Source organism: Carettochelys insculpta, chromosome 3, assembly GCF_033958435.1.
Source record: "Carettochelys insculpta isolate YL-2023 chromosome 3, ASM3395843v1, whole genome shotgun sequence".
Lineage (NCBI taxonomy): Eukaryota > Metazoa > Chordata > Testudines > Carettochelyidae > Carettochelys > Carettochelys insculpta.
Window position 1 is genome coordinate 48,630,105 of NC_134139.1, and position 17,769 is coordinate 48,647,873.

The following is a 17,769-nucleotide window of genomic DNA, read 5'->3' on the forward strand; positions in this document are numbered from 1 at the left end:
GATAAATTTATTTCAGATATTACATGGTGGTATAGTACAATAACTTACAAATGCCAATATTGGGTTTCAGGGGAAGATTTCTACTGGTAAATAAGACTTGCAAGTAAGTCCTGGACATCCTTATCTCTGTCTCTTTTGTGACAGGCAGGGGGTGGCCTTGTATCACACATCCCACTCCCATAATTGACCCCACTGGGAGAGACTGTAGAAGACTCAAGAAATGTTCAGGCCACATAGAGCTGCTCTCTTGTCCCTCTGGCCAGTGGGCCAGATTCTGTTCAAATCCGTGCTAGTGCCATGATGCTGTCACTGGTGCTAGGAGGCAAAGGAAAGTTTCCCTGTTACAATCTGAGTCTGTGCTTGTCCTATACATAAAGACAAGGTTTCAGAAGTTCTATAGCAAACTCAACATATACTTATGAAGAATGCCTCAAAAGAACCTGCTTTAGTTGATGACTTGGATACAGACACATGAAGCCTGGCAGATGGTTTCCTGCTGTACAGCAGCAGAGAGAAAGGAGACATTATCACAAGATGCAAAGCCAAGCGACAATGCAGAAAAGTCGTGCACAGGGCTAAAAAGAATGGGGGAGATGGTGATAGAGCTTCAAGCAGAATATAATAGAAGAACCAGAAGGGGAGAATTACCAGATGGTTATTCATTCTTAATACAAGATGGTCTCCCTTCTAACAGGGGGTCGAGTGCTGTAGTAGTTGCATGAAGCAGTTCATCTTTGGCAGTCCTAATGAAACATTATGGAAATAAACATGCCTGAATCAGCTGGCCAATAAGCTGTTTTCTTATTGTGTGCAGTGGAAGTGGGGAGTTGGAAATAAATTCTTGATATCTGACTTCCTAGGCACCAGGTTTGAATCCCTTAAATTGATAAACTTTCTGCCAAATGCTGTGAAAAGTCTGTTTGAAGTCTACTAATTTGGTTGTGATCTATGTACGTTCTGATGTCTATCTTATCACAAACAACTGATGTGTTGAATTTCCTCCTGGTCTAAATCTGGCCTGTTTCTCTGCAAGCTCACTCCTTCAAACATCTTGATTCTTCTCTGCACATCTTCTTAATGAATGCTTTTCCCAGCTGATTCAGTAAGGTGATTCCACTGTAGTTTTTGCAGTCATTTTTACTGTTTATGGACTGGTACTATTATCATTTCCCCTCTTCACTCAGCACTTGTTTGTAAATCTTTGTTGCCTAGTTAAGGCATCCTCTTTAGTTCATCTTCCTCACCTGGGGCAGCTTTGGGGTTTAGGGTGTTGCTTTCCAAGTAACTTTTTCTTTCTCAAACCTATAGAGATCTTTTCTTCTAAGAATTTGACATCTGCTCCCTCTTGTTTGTTGTTGCTGGAAAGCTTCTCCAAGACTGCTGGATCTATTGTGTTAGGCTTGTTGTACAGCTCTTCAGCATATTCTTTGCTCTGTTCAAGCTGATGGATGAGATCTACAGCAAGTCAATGAGTGCAATGAGAGTAGACAGGAAGCTGAAGGATTGGTTCTGGATGCCCTGTGTGTGTGACAATGGTGCAGGCTATTGCCAGATTTGTTTAGCTCAATAAGGCAGAAATGGTTGTAGCGCTGAAAGTTAAAAAGGGAGGAGTCATGGTATTTGGTAGGACAGTGTGTAACCTTAGATTTGTAGATGATAGTGACCTCACGTCATTGACCAAGAAGGATTTACAGAGTACAACTGACAAGATTGTCTGGGAAACGCAGGAAATTCTAATTGAAGTTCAGGATCAAGAAGACAAATGTTATGGCAATTTGAAGCCGAGAGAAAGGAAAAGATCAAACTGAGTCAAAGAGCTTGATTAATTGGGAAAATGTTGAGTACTTTGGAAACTAGTATCGAAGAATAGGAATTGTGAGGCTGGCATAAGAAGAAAATTGGGCACTGCTCTTCAAGACCTGGAAAGCTAACAATATTCTGACAAAATAAAAATCCATGAATATGAGACAAGTGTCATGCTAATGCACTTATGTATGAGTGGAGATGCTGGGAAGCAAAAGATTTTGACTACAGAAATAAACTGGCTGAGGGAAATCCTGAGAGTTTCCAGATAGCAGAATTTTTTTTTTAAGTCAGAAGATAATAGGGCAAGAAATAAGATGATTACAGAAGATTCAAGAAAGATGGCTGCAATGGTGTGGACAGAAGGGGAGCCGGGGGCAAATGGCCCAGGGCCTGGCAATACAAAGGAGCCTGAAGTTCAGCTGCTGCTGCTGCTGCAACAGCAGGAGCCCTGGTCCCTTTAAATGGCTGCTGGAGTGCTGTGTGGTGTGCTCCAGGCAGCACTGGGGGCTGCCTGGCTCCAGCCCTGCCCCTTTGAGGAGTGCGAAGCAGGCCACCCTCCATCGTGCCCACCAAGCTGTTGGGGCTGTTGGCCCTACTGTGGACACTTATCAAGAGTGAACCTGAATGAATATGATGATACATACCAGAGTGCAAAGAACTGGAGGAAGATCAAGGATGCTTTGAATAGGCATGGTGAAGAATGACAGAACAAAAAAGTTTTAAATGTTAACATTCTAAAGAAACTAGAACAAGATAGAAACTGGTGGGCTTCATTTGGCTCTATATCACTGTAGAGTGGGCTGATTGGGAAAAAGAGAACTTGAATTTTTCATGCAAGATGCATGTCACCCTGTGGGCAGCAGCTGGGAATATCTGCTTCATTTTTGGATGTGCTATCGAGGTTCTGTGCTCACTGAGGAATTAGGAGATGGGTACTGAATTTTTATTGCATGTTACCTTTCTGTTGTTTCCTTGGTATAGGGGAACCCTGAGATGATCAGCTAGGCTGTATTTGGGAAAACACAGGTTGTTGGTCAGCTACAGACCTGGGAAACCTTTATCCAGACATACTTTACTACTTCAACTTTGTTCCTCATCTTCATGAGCTTGAAAGGGTCTCTGCAGCTGTGACCTCTTACTATGATTTGAAGGCAGGCTACACCTTAAAACTGACAAAGTAGTGAAACAAAGCTGTTGGCATGGGATTTACATGCACCACACAAATGAGGTCCATGCATGTCCTCTAGACAATATGGACTAAAGACACCTCTCATTTTGTAAATTAAATGCCACGGTCGCATTGTATAAGTAAGGGACAAGTAATCTGTGCAGGTTAGACTTAGGTATACATTCCCCAGATATTCCTTGGCTTGCTTCTCTCCTCTGATCTTATCAATGGGCTGTGTGCAGCACAGTATCTGCCAAAGGCAGCCACTGCTCACAGAAGCAGTAGCAGACTACTTTTGCTAAAACAGCGTAATTTCTTTTCAGATCCTTGTAGTCATCGCCAACGTCATTCTGAACACTGTCCCCATGCAGAGCATCGATAACCGTAATATAGCCATATACACACTCTCACTGGCACCAGAATCCAAAGATACAAGTCCAGGAGCTATAACCTGCTTCCTAGAGTTGACCTGTAATCTCTTGCCCCTGCACTTATCTGGCCAGTTGGAAAATATTTTATCTGGATAGTGCTTTTAAACATACGATGAAAACAACCAGCAGTCCATCAGGCAGGACTCACTCCAGTTATTCAGTCTTCAAGAAGATGCATTTGGTTAAAAGTTCAGCATTTTTACCAAATTGTTGTCTCAAAGTTCAAGCCTCTTTACGTAATCTTGAGGTTTCAGGGCACTGAACCCAGCTTAACCCTTGTCAAAATGCTTGAAGAAAATAAAAATGCTGGAATAAATACTGTGTTTGACCCTCTTAATTTCATTACTTTAAGTGAATTTAATGTGGATGGCCAAATTGGCAGTCCTGTAGTCTGAATTTTTCCATCCAGAAACAGGTATAACACAGATGGTACCTCACACTGTCTACATGTGTCAACTTTTGCTCTGGAGGAGCCATCGTTTGGACTGAAAGAGACATTCAAAGTCCCAAGCTGTCTTCAACTCTTGGTTCCTTCATCGTAATCATCCAAGAACTGAACTGAGACCCACCAACTTCTTAAACTCATGGCACATATCTACTCTGCAATTAAATTCCTTTAGCTGGCACATATCAGCTGACTGTCTCAGACTGTGGGTGTGCATAATTGTGGTGGAGATGTTAGGGCTCAGGCCAGAGTCCAGGCTCTGGAGTCTCGCCCTCCCCCCACCAAAACTCATGTTCCAAGAGCTGGGATTGCAGCCAGAATGCGAATGCATACACCAGAGTTAAACATCCCAAACTCTGCAAGTCCTACTCAGCAGATGCTGGCCAGCCAGGGGTCTTCAACTGCAGTGTAGATATGCTCTTAGTCCTCAGTTCTCAGATATCAAAAGCAGAGTCAGCACTGGCTCTGGAATGGGAAATGAGTGGGACCACCAGTTTGACTTATCTTTTCCACATGGCCTTGGAAAACACTAGCTACTGGGGTACTGCACCGGCTAGACACAGCAGATAACTACTTAGGCCTTATTTACGTTGGAGTGTTGCCCGGGGTACAGCTATCATGGCAGAAAGATAAGACACCACCATTTGCACTCATGGAATCTGCCTGTACTTGACATCAAGGTAAGCACCACTGAGGCAAAAAGGTTTGCCTCACTACACTGGAGAGTGAACTGGTACAGTGACATTTGTGGCTGTCTACTGATGGCTGTAACTGGGGCAAATTCCTGCTTAGACTAGTCTGTCCCAAGCTTTTAGAGCTATATTGATTCTGGAGCTAATGTTAGAATGGGAATCAAACACTTTAAAGCAATGATAACATTCTATCAAGGAATGAAACATTCTTTTGCTAATTGTGTGGAAAAGAAATCAACAATTCACATGGAAAAGGGTTGGAGTTTGGGAAGATAAAATTGGAAGACTACCATTTGTTTGTTTTTCTTGGCACACAGTGGCAATTCTTTCAGAATGTTCTTTCTCCCAGCAAAAAAGCGTTAATTCCCTCAGTGGCTTATTTCTGTCTGTGAGATTCAAGCACCCAGGATAGCAAAGAAATAAATACAATCTTGTTTCCCAAATGCCTTTGCAAAAGAGTTACATCACATCTGGAAATATGTGGACTGTGAGCAAGATGAATCAGACAGGACAGGGTGGATTTTGGGAATAGTGCTATGCTCATTCATTCTTTAAAAGGCCATGTTTGTTGGGGTGCTTGTGAAAAATCAGGATTGGCCAGCCCTGGAGACTGATTTCCTCTCTACCCAATGAAAGTATGATTATAGCTACAGAAGCTTCCACCCAAGTTTTGCAGACCTGTTCAATCCGTGGCTTCTTTCCTGAGATGATTGACATGACTGGTTTGACAGACAGTACTGACTTGAGTCAGAACCAAACCTAGAAGATGGGTCACAGTTTGGCGTAATGGCATTTGGTGTAATCGTGTGTACATCTGTATATGATGGAAGGAGCAGAGTCCAAGGTGTGTGTGTGTGTATGCGTGATTCTTTGTTAAGTAATGCTGTCTTGTCTTTAGCACATACATTCATTATACCAAGTGTTTGTTTTTGTGTGTTGTTTTTTAAAGCAGCCGGTTCTCAGCCAGCTCCCTGCCCTCATCCGCCATCCAGTCCCATGGCTGAGGCTGCCAAAGTGCTAGTACTCATTACTGGCAAGTACCGGCATGAAAAAAGCATGTTTTATAGCAAGTGAAAGGCTTCATAGCTTACTCTAGCCTCCTAAAACTAGTCATTCCCTTTAATCCTCTCTCAGGTAAAATTGCTAGACTTGGCATTATCGGGCCATATGAAGGAGGTATGGGAAACAAATGAAGGTGAGCAAAGCCAAACTACTTCAATGCATGGCTTGCAGCAGAGATGATTTAGATCAGTTCTACCGAGTAGCATAGAGACAAATTGAATTGCATGTACAGCATCCTTGTTGCATGCAGCGGCAGGATTGATTAAACTATGGAGATGGCCATGGTCCTAATGTTACAATGTGTTCTTTGGACACTCCTAAAAATAACATTCTATGCAGGTGGTCATTTGCAACTGTGCAAATGCTTAGGAATTATGGATAGGCTCTGAAGTGATTGCATGGTGGAGTGACTGGCCTTGCTTCTGATTGGCCTTTGGACAGCTTCTGTGAAATTGGTGGGATTTTTTTTTCTCCCTTGTTTTGTTTCTTGCTAGGCAGATTTCCAGAGACTTGCAAGAGAACAGTGACACATACTACGTAAGCCATCTTGTGAAGTTAGTGCTGCCACATGTGTGGATATGAAGACCATTCCGTGAATTCTTTTATTTTGTAGAGCAGAGCTAGCATTTCCAGCCATTATATAATTTTACACTGAAATGGTGGTCAAGATTAAACTCTGCCCCCAAACACACTCGTCATTGTTGGAATATGAACCCCAAATCTTGGCCAAATTTCCATGTGGGTGAAAATATTCTGGTTAGCTTCTGGGGCTTGTTAAATTGTTATTATTTGTATAGCACTGTAAGTCTACTTGGTACTGTACAGTAATTTAGCTGGTTTAAATGTGTAACAAAGCCCCTCCCCTGGAGCGCTTACAACCTGAGGGCACCAGCTGGGCCAACAGAATACGATACAATAAAAAGAGAACAAACATAGTGAGGTGCAGGCTTTACAACTTGTGTCATGGGATAGGTGGGTTTTCAGAAGCTTGTTTTTAAGAGAGGTGTGCTGCAGTCTGAAGTGCATTAAGTGGGAACTGGAAGTTATTCTAGGCTTGAGAGTTGGCATGAGAGAAAAGCAAGCATACTGGAGTGCAGTTAGGAGAGAGAAAGGTCAGGAAATAAACTTCGTGAAACAAAAAAAGGGAGAAAGTTTAGGAGGAGTGGAGGACCAGGCTGGAGATTAGGGTGGCATTTTGGGGAACCTAAAAATGGCAAAGTAACTTGAATTATATAAGAAGAAAATGATGACATTGAGGAAGCAAGTATACTGCATCAGAGTTGAAGGAAAGGAAAATGATACCGATAGCAGAGGAAGGACTTTGCTGTGAGAAGGAAATATAAGATTTATAGAGAATAACCAAATTGCATAACTAGAAAAAAATGGTGGTGTTGACTGTGAAGGGAGGCGAGAAGTCTAAGTATGACTTTGGAAAAATCTTCTCTCATTTGAATGAGTGCAATTCCACAAATTCCATGATCTGTAAGAGACATCTGATTTTGATCCATAGATTTTTTTTTTTTTGTTGGTGGGTGGCGGGGGGTTGTATCGGGAATAGCTCAGTGGTTTGAGCATTTGGCCTGCTAAAGCCAGGGTTGTGAGTTCAATCTTTGAGGAGGCTACTTAGAAGTCCAGGGCAAATAGATTAAAAAAAATCTGTCAGAGATAGTGCTTGGTCCTGCCAAGAGGGCAGGAGACTGGACTTGGTGACCTCCCAAGGTCCCTTCCAGTTATATGAGATGCATATCTCCATATATTTATATTTTTCTAATCTGTTTACCTTAATAAAGAGAATGTTAAGGGATGATTTGATTACAGGCTATTAGTATTACCATGGGGAATGAATATTTAATAACAGGATTTTTAGTCTAGCAGAGAAAGGTGTAATCTAATGGCTGGAAGTTGAAGATAGACAAATTCATACTGGAAATAGGGTGGACATTTTTAAAAGTGAGCATAAGTAACCCTTGGAACAATGTACCAAGGGTCATGGTGGAATCTCTATCACATGTAAATCAAGATTGGATGCTTTCCTGAAAGCTATGCTCTTGAAATCAGTAGTATGTCTTGTGTTATACAGGAGGTCAGATTATCACAGTGATTTTATCTGGCCTTGGAATCTATGAATTTACATAAGCACATGCAATGTTTTAGGATGGTAACAGAAACAATTACAAGCCCAGTTACAATTATAAAGGAAACTTAGCTCTGTCCATGCCTGCTGTTCAGTCTAGTACCTGTTTCTTCCATCAGCCGTGATATCTGGTAATTTCCAGCTTCAGAAGACATAACTACGCTAGCTCACATAGAACTAGTGCACTAAAAATAAAAATGTAGCTACAGTGGCATGAGCAGTGGGACTGGTTCGCTATTCTAGGTATGATCTTGTGAGAGACCCCAGAACACATTCTTTGGGGGTAGGTGAGGGGCACTGATGCTCATGCCACTGTAGCTAATTTTAGCCTTCTAGCCTTCCAGCACTGATGTAGACATAACCTGACACAATAAGGTGATGAGCACCATGTCTGTATCTGGATAAGCAGATAGGTGTATCTCCTCTTAGTTGTCTTCTTATTGTGGATTAAATTAGCTCTGATTTACAGTTGAAGTTCATGGAATTATATGTGGTAATTGAGAGGGAGTTGACTGAGTACCCGACTGAGCTTGAAAAGGTAGATGAACGCAGTAGTTTGTGAATGACAGGTTGCATAGTGTCAAACAGATATAAATAATAAATACATTTGTAAAATTAAAATAATTCACCAAATGAGAAAAGACTTAATTCCTCAGAAAAATTGTTCATTCAGCGCTGCTTGTGAGGGAGAGAAATCCCTGTTAGATAAGGAAACCAGGGCACAGTGAGGAGAGTTGGCCAAAACCAAAGAGAATTCTTGGCAGCGTTGGACAGAGAACATAGGAGTCCTGACTGCTTTCCCCATTGCACCATTTTCCCCCTCCTTTTTCATGTTCCTGAATCTCAATTTGTGTGTATTTTAAGATTTATTTTTTATGGCTGCATTTTGAATTGGCGAAGAAGTTAATGGGAGCCTGAAAATCCTGAATCCTTTGCTAACATAGCAAGAGGGATTTTTCCAGACAATGTCTTCCAGAAGGCATGGCCTCTTGCATCTCTTTGGGTGTGTTCTTAGTGGGTGAGCTGGCTTCAGGACAGAGTCAAAACAGCATTGGATCTGTGGGCATTGAAAGCCTAATGTCAATAGTCATTAGTAGCTGCCACATTTTTAGCATCCTCCTAGACTTCCATTTATTACTAATTAGTAGCTTAAAATAAGGAATAAACCAAAATGAATTCTTTGAGAGTTTGAGCTTCCAGGGCAGTAAAAATAGCTTAATTAGGCTTGCCTAACCCAAAATTAGCATGCTACTTTTTATAATCAGTTATAAAACTCAATTAACATTACATCCATCTTCTACCATATCTGTCTTTCCGCTACAATTAAATATTTTCTGCTTTCTCATTGGGTATTTAGTATCAAGCATCATTTTGATTTACATCTGTGTACATGCCATACTATTAACTTTCCACATAGGTGACATTTTCCAAAACATGAACATTTTATCTAAAACACTTGTGAAACCAGTTGTCCCCTGGTCATGCTGTAAACAGGTTTTGATTCTATGGCCTAACTTATCTGTAACTTGCTTCTGAATTGTCATTTCTTTCACATTTTACCAGGCCTCAGTTGACTGTTGATTGTCAAACCTATTAAGGAGAGAAATTTGTGGGGCCTACTTACATTTCAACACACTTATGTATAATGTAGTCAAGCATCATCTATTATAGTCTGCACCTTGCAGAATTAATAATAGACTTTTGATAAACTTTGACTGATGTTGTTCCATATTTATATGCAGATGTGTATGTCTCTTAATAGTCCATGCTCCCCTTGCACAGACATATCTTTTCAGGCATACGTTTCATAGCCTACACAGTAATATAATATGTAGTCTATGCCCATGAGAATTTACAGGTTGCATGGGATCTCTGATGTTCTCAACCACCTGTGCCTAAATAGAAAAATTCACTACTCAAAAATTGTTGAAGAGAAAAATGATGAGTTGAGTTTGCCTTGTGAAAGAATCACAGAAGGCATTTACAGCAGAGCTGTAAGGCTTTGGATAGATGCACTGGTTGTCTGGCTTCTTTTTCCACTGGGAGAAGATCACATTGGTGGGGAGCAGAGATCAATGATTAAAATATAATGCCTGCAGAGCTTAGGAAATACACCTCTACTGCTGTAAAGAGCCTCCTTTCCTTTTCAGTGCAGGTTCACTCTTCTTTTCTTTCCCCCATCCCATTCTGTTGGAGCATCTTATCCTCCTGGGTAAGTGCTATGCAGGTATACTTTTCAAGAAGGGGTAGTCATCCCTCCTAAATGAATATTTGCATAGTAATATAGGACTTCTGAAGTACTTTTTGCACTCTCTGAACTAGTAAATTACTTTTCACGACAGAGGATAGAAATCTAGGAATTCGTATTTCACATCAAGCCATTGGGCTAACATCAGCTTCTGGTCTAAACTATCTCATGCTGAACCTGACTTTAAGGGTTTTAACATACATGACAAGACCTCTGTGGTATTCAGAACATGCCTTGAAACATACATAGTTTGATTATCCCTGCATTGGAGCATCAGACTGGCGTAGAAGAACAGAACATAGGGTCAGAAGTGGGAAAATTTATTTGCTTTAATACTGGATCTCTCACAATGTAACTCTGAGCTATGCTGCTTGCTTTCTTTTCCTTCCATGAGCTTTCGGTGAGGGAAGCTTGTGAAAGGCTTTCTAAAAGTCCAAGTACAGTATGTCCAGTGGATCACTCTTGTCCACATATTCGTTGACCCCCTTGAATGATTGGTGAAGCATGGTTTCCTATTACAAAAGCTATGTTGACTCTTCTGCAGCAAATCATGTTCATTTATGTGTCTGGGAATTCTGTCTCTGATAGTTTCAATCAGACTGAAATTTGTCTTACCAACCTCTAATTGTTCAGATCACTTTTGAAACTTTTTTTTTAAAATGGTGTCACATGAGCTATTTTTTCAATTATCCTGGTACAGGTTGGATACCATAGTTGGCTGTTAGTAGTCCTGCAATTTCATATTTGAGTTTCTTCAGATGTCTTGGGTGAATACTATGTGGTCCTGGGGGCTTAGTGCTATTTATCAATTTGATCCAAGACTTCCTGTGTTGAGGGGAAATAGTTCTTCAGATTTGTCACCTAAAAAGAATAGCTCAGTTATGGGAGTCTCCCTCTCAGCCTTTGCAGTGATAGCAGCTTCACAAGGAATTATCTTAAATTAGAGTTTAGCTCTGTCAGACAGAGCTATGTGGAGAAAGACATTCTGGTGCACCTCTTACACACAACTGCCGAGAGAGCACATGGCTTTAAATTTGTTACTTTTCATACTGAGAGAGTACATGCTGTTCTGGACCTCTTGCATGTGAAGCATAAATTTCAGCGAACAAGAAAAGGATGTTTCTGTCTCCCCTCCTCCCAGCAGAATGAAGAGGTGATTTAGAGCCTGCCTTAGAGAGGACCCTTAAAGGCAGTTGGAGTGTATCTTGTCACATGTGGGCTAATCCATCTGATAAGTCTTGGGGAAATTGCATTTGGTTAATTGTGTTTGGTCACTGAGCCAAGTGGTTTAGAAATAAACACGTACTCCCTGTCAGAGGAAGAGGACATCATTATAAGTAGATCTCCGGCAAAGATCCAGGCCCCACCTCCTGAGCTAAGCCGAACCATAGCCTAGGCTGTGGGGTGAGAGCAAAGACTGAAGTAAAGGTCTCAAATGACAGTGAGCTGTTCTGTGTTGTTAAAAAGGCCATGACTGCACAGCCAAGAGAAGGAGGGAGGGGTATTTTGTGTGTGATACTGGGACTTCTCCAGGGAGCATTATTTTCCCATTGGTTCTCTGTACAGCTGTCTAGAAGCAGATAGCAAATGTTCGCTGTTTTTATAGTGCTTTCCATATGAGCACCTCAAAGGGTATAGAATTATTAAACCAATCAAGAAAAGGTAGTTTTCACTCAATGGTCAAACATTTTATTATTTATTTTGAGTGGAGAAAAGTGCTTTGTGTATGTGGGGAGTATTTCCTTTTATTTTCTCTCATCAGCTCCCCCTGTTCCTCCTTTGCTTCTGTTCTCCCAATTTGGCTACAGTTAGTATTATAGCAATATGTGTGTGGCATTTCACACCTCTGAGTTGTTGTGGAGCTTCAGCAAGGGGCTGGGATGTGAACTTAGAAAATGTTACTGTTCTGAATATAGGTTATGGGATGGAGTGGGGTGCTGGAAAGCTTTTACTGCTACAAGTTTGGGACAACCAAGTTACTTGTGTAATCTCTGTAAACCTTCCCTGACAAATGTCAGTAAAAGTTTTATAGCTGTTCTGTGTGGTCTCAAGCCCAGATCCCAATGAACAGGTTTTTAAGAAAACAAACAAACAAACCCACCATGAGATTGATTATTAATTGCCTCCTTGGTTAGCAGTCTCAGTACAGAAGGCGTGGAGATTGACTTCTCATCTCTTGTCTCCTAGGAGTGGCTCCTCCCAGATAAGAGTTGAGATGTGTTCATAATCTCAGCATGGGGAAACTTGCACAGCTAACCTCCTCAGTAGAAGATCTGTCTCCATGACTGTCTGTCTAGCACTTCTCACCAACACTAAATTCACTTGCTAGAGGTACTTTCTTTTAAACACAAGAGAGAAAGCTGGAGTCCTTGCCACTACTTATGATTAAAGATCTCATGGCTTTTTTTGTAACCCCGATATCCTGGTCAAATTTCCATTTGGGTAGTGATACCTCAATGCTTCCCAGAGGATGTTGTGTTTTGGAGGTTGGTGAAGAGATCTGTAGGCATACAAGACCACATCTGGAGTACTGTTACACCAGTGCCAATAAGCAATACCTTTACAGACATCAGTGGAGTATCTCAAACTTATACTGCAAGAGAGTGGCTAATAGATTGGGACTGCTTTAAAGAGATGCGAAGTACAATTATTATTATAATTGCAATTCTGGTTCGGAATATCATGTAGGGCAGGGATCCCCAACCTTTTCGAGGCAGAGTGCTAAAATATGACCTTTTGACTTTTGCGTATGGTCCCAGTGCTGGTGATACATTTCTGAAGTCATTAATAGCCCCTATTTACAACAGCTTCATTAATAAATAAATTAAGATGTAGAGGGTTGGTAGTGTTAGCTGGTCTTTTGTTATTCCACAGACAGCATGGCTTTGAGCAAGCTCCCGGGGGGGGGGGGAGGGGCAGGGCTGAGCTCCTGCCTCGCGTGCCAATGAAATTTGGCTTGTGTCACTCTTGGCAGCCCTGCCGGGGGCTGCTGACCCTTGATGTAGGGTGTCAGACAAGGAGCAGGCCCTGAGGGAATGAAATGGAAAAGGGCAATTTCTCTTTTGAGTTGCTCTTGTGGAAAACATATACGGGCTTAAAGCATTTCACCAGCTACAGAGAGACAAACACACCCCTTCCCTTGCTAGTACACTATTGCACAATGTGTTGTGTTGTGTATCGGCATTTTTACCTTTCCCAGCATGGACCACTGTCAGAGTCTGAATTCCAAACTTAGGTTGTCTATTTACCTACTCCAGGGAGAGTCCAGCGTTCTTATGAATGGGCCTTGAAAGCTGGTATCGGTATCTGCTCGCTGTGTTAATCCCACAGGCACATACCAGTCATTCCAGCTTTGGCATGGACAGCAAGAGGATGTGGGTATTCCACAAGTGCAGTGCATGGTATCCCTCTCCATGGCTTGTTCCTTTTCCTCTCACTGCATGAAAGAAATAGGAAATGACCTTGGACAGGAAGGGAGATCTAGATAGGATAATCAAGGTAGCAAAATTGGGACACACATGCTGTGCTGAGCATGCACTGCTACAGGCTGATGATCCTATACAGGATGACCCTGAAGTGCTGTTGGTTTGACATGACGTGTTAGTTTCACAGGCCACTTCTCTATCCCATATACTCAATTTCCACGAAGGCACAAGGCAGCCTTTTCAGGCAAACAAGCAGGATAAATGTACCTGGGGCAGATTAGTACAAATGTGCAGCCATAGAATCTCGGCCAAAGATCATCTGTGCAGCAGCTGATCTGGCATCCTGTGGCTCAGTTCACTTGCCTTTGTACCTATCCCCTGTCTAGTCCCCAGAGAAGCCTGGCTTTGCAAAGGCCTTTAATCATTTACTCTCAAAATACAGCTTATTCTAAAGATTGAATGGAAAATTAAGCCCTTAAAAACACAAATAAACCCATGAGATGTCCAACAACAAGTCTCTTAAAAAGGCAAAATATGCAGCTTTCTGTGGACTACACAGATCCCTCTTTTCAGACTTCTGGCAGGAGGCTTCCTCTTTGGATGGGGTGCTCACAATGAGTGCTATGTGGTTGAGGTCAGTCATGTCTGAGCCCATCCCCACTTCCTCTTTCAAACCCCTCACCCCTTCCATTCCAGCCCTCCAAGCTCCTCCTACCTGGGTCCTGTCAAGACTAGATTTGTCAGTTAAAATGTAAACTATAAAGGGCGTGCCAGTTGTGGACAGCCCCTCCTGTACCTTTCAGGGAATAAACCCTTGATTTATGAAACAGACCCAGAGTACTAATCTATTTTAAAAAGTGGCCCTGCTGAGTTACTACTGTCATGAAGGGTTCATCTATGCCATGACCTGTCTGACTACTGTAGGTAAAGCACTTTCTCCTAATTTTGGTTTATTTTTGGTTTTTGTTTTATCAGAGTGAGCATTTTTGGTCCTTTCACAACCTGCAAATGAACTCTTCTTCACACATACTTTTTTGAGCTTTACAGTACTTGGGTCTCTAACCCATGGCAGTGAGAGAAGGAGAAATCCAGAAAGTGGTTGGGTCCTGTGCTGGGTGCTGAGTTTTATTTATTACTGGGAAGAGAGTAGCTTGTGTGAGTTTCCTTCCCCTCCAGACAGTTGCTTTCTCTTCAGTAATTTTTCTGCTGCACCTCAGTACATATTTCTCCCAGAAGCAGAACAGGTGAAACTCCAGATGCAACTTTTTTTTCCTGATGAAATTCCTGGCTTGACTAGAAGCAAGCGGTTCCATCAATGACCCTATTGTCATATGATTTCCAGCCCTTTTATACTGTCTCAAGTAAATTCCAGATCTTTACATCCTTCCACTAGTATTTCTCATTCAGGGCAAAGTGAAGATTGGCACAATTTCTCCGTGATGGCACATCTTCACCATTTTACCTTCAAATTTGCTCATTCCTACTTATAACCTACGGTCCCTAGGATATGCTAATGTCATTGTTACTCTTCCTTGTTTATTCATCACTGAGTGAGTGTAATTCTGATGGAACTTGCTGAATTGATGGCCCCGGAACTGCCAGAGACTGGAGTTCTATGTCTAGCCCCGGAGTAGATTTAGCATTGTCTTCAGCACAGCAGTCTTCCCTCACAAGCTAATATGTCTCAACCTTGGCCAAGAGGGACTCACCCTTACAAACAAACAAAAATTTAAAAAAATATCCAGATACAGGGTTTTCAGGAAAAAAATTGAAAACATTAATATTTCTAATTTTGAAAAGAAGCCATTTGTGGGGGATGGGGGAGGAAAGGCAGTAAAAACTCCCCACCTGGAATGAAACATTTTGAGTAGTTCTAGTTTATATTTTTGTTGAAGTGTTTCCCATTATTCTCCTGTAAGGTAGCAGTTCTTGAACAAAGTGCAGAACCATTCTGTCATGGTGGGGGTGTGGGGGGAGGTGAGCAGCAGTCTTTAAGCAGTGATTTTTACCTAATGTTTTCTCCCCCAGCCCTCACCAGGACTCTAAGAGTTTCCAGAGGGTTTTTAACCACCAAAATTACCTCCCCCAAGTCCTTTTCTGCACCCTGTGCTCCCAGTTATGCGTTCTGCATCTCCCCAGCCGTTTCGGCTGCATCACTTCTCTTTGGCAGTTCCTGTCGTAAACTGTTGTGCAATATTTTGTTCTGCTCTTTCCATGTCACCAGTATCTGCTGTATGGGATAAAAGAACTGGTGCTTTCTATTCCCAGAGGGGTTGTGTGTCAGCTGTGGGTGGATTGAGCAGCTATGTGGTCAATTTATGGGTGGGATTTTTCCAAAGGGCTTACTGTTGGCCTAACTATTCTCCCATTCAAGTCATTGTTAAAATTCCCACTGATTTTGACTGGAGCAGACTTAAATCAGTACTAGCTTAATTGAAAGTTGTCCACTATGTTTGTAAAACCTTTTGGGAAGCTTTGGGATGTAGGTGCTAAATAGCCCTGGGAAATGGTGATGGTGGTGTATTAAAGGTCAACTAAGCAGTCCATCTAGGTGGCTCATTTTTTTATTTTACTCTTTAGTGTGCAAAATCAGTCTGCTCTCTGCCTATTACACTGACATTGCTGATAAACACTAATAGCCTGTGCTGGGTGGTGCAGATTGTCATTTAATGGCTTCACTTCTTGTCTTCTCTACAGATCATGATCAGTAGATAGCATCTCACATCATGACCATGGCACCACGGAAGAGGAATCGTCATGCTTTGGGGTTTCTTTGCTGTTTCGGGGGAAGTGACCTCCCTGAAATCAACCTCAAGGATAATAACCCCCTGCAGTATCTGGAGTTCTCCGTCCCAATCCCACCAGCAGAGGAACTCAATGCTAGGTTCTCTGAACTTGTGGTGAGTTTCTGCTAGTGACCATATGTTTCAGAGTGTTTGGGGGTTTTCCTGTGGGTTAATGTAAGCTCTTTTGGGCCCAGACTATCTTTTTTCATTTTGCGTGGCATCTACAACAATAGTATTCTGGTCCGTGGCTGGGACTTTTAATAATATTTTAAGGGTAAAAATAAACACCTGATGATGCTAAGGCATCATAAACTTGCTGGGAGCTGTGGACAACCTTCAGTGAGTTGTATAAACCACTTCCCTATGATGTGGCAGACTTTAGTGACTCGCTCTTGAATTCAGGCAGTGTAGCTGCTGCCTTGAATAGTTCTTTGCTGAAATTCCAAGGAGAAGATTACAATTAGTTTGACACCAATAATATTTCAGATATGAATGGGATTAAATCAATAATGATGGTGATCCTTTCTTACGGGGTTAGGCAGGTAGCCAGATTTAAGGTTGGGAAGCAATTTTTCCTAGGCCATGTAGATGGGGTTTGGCATCACTGAGGCCATCCCTGATCATTGGCTCTGAAAGCAATTTCCTATAGCTGCCTATGGGATGAAATGCACTATGGTAGATAGTATACCAGGAGATTAATGGTTTTGACCTGAGTATGGAATTGTGATAATACTTGTCAGTAATTTCCTGCTAGCGACAGATGAGAACAAAGCAGCCATTGTGATTTTTGTGGTCTTTGAGATACCTTTGCCCACAAGGTGATCTTGACATAGCTGCAGATGTTAGCAGGAATGGAGGGAGTTATTCTTGTATCAAAACAACAGGCAGTATTGAACAATTTTTCAGTTGCTATAAGGTTCATCTCCTGTCGCATGCTGGAGGATTCCGTTATCTGTGTCTCCCCTACTGTTCAGCATGTATCTGAAGTCAGGCCATTGGGGGAAGATGTCAACAATATGAATTATGGTGACTACAGTAGGAAGAGGTCACCCAGGTGGACCCCTGCTATGTAGCTGACCAGCTTATCTGGTGTCTGGGCAAGACTGGGGTTTAGAAGAGGGTGAAATGTCTGTGATTACAGCTAACACTTAGTTTATGCTGGTAGGATGAAGGAAGCCAGTCAGATTGACTAAGATGATACTGGCCCCCTAGTTGGAGTTACATGCTTGGTTTTTCAAATAGCTGCTGCTCCAGCTGCTTCAGGATGATCAGACAGCTGTCATGGCCAAGAAGTTTTTGCATAATAGAAGGTTAGTTGGAAAGTTGTGACCTTTTCTGTTGGATATGACTATCACCACACTCACCCATACTTTTGTCAGTTTGAGACTGGATTACTAGAAAGTGCTCTATGTATGGGTACCTTTTAGTCTATTGGAAGCTATAGGTGACACTTTGTATGACAGCCTGTTTGGTGTTTCTTATGGGAAGCATATTGTCTGTGTTCTGTGATCACCATTGGTTGCAGTTTATTTCCCAGTGTAATTTAAGGTGTTGATTTTTAATCTCCAAATC

General features: G+C 41.9%; 1 protein-coding gene across 4 annotated transcripts in view; it reads left to right on the forward strand.

Annotated features, from left to right (window-relative positions):
• The window catches only part of DAAM2 (dishevelled associated activator of morphogenesis 2), a 230,721-nt gene that overhangs the window by 66,802 nt on the left and 146,150 nt on the right, over positions 1–17,769 (forward strand). For all 4 annotated transcript variants that reach the window (XM_074989803.1, XM_074989802.1, XM_074989806.1 and 1 more), the window contains exon 3: positions 16,109–16,311. In XM_074989803.1, the coding sequence (XP_074845904.1) occupies positions 16,138–16,311 (174 nt within the window). In that variant the 5' untranslated portion in view covers positions 16,109–16,137. The remainder of the gene's footprint in view (positions 1–16,108; positions 16,312–17,769) is intronic.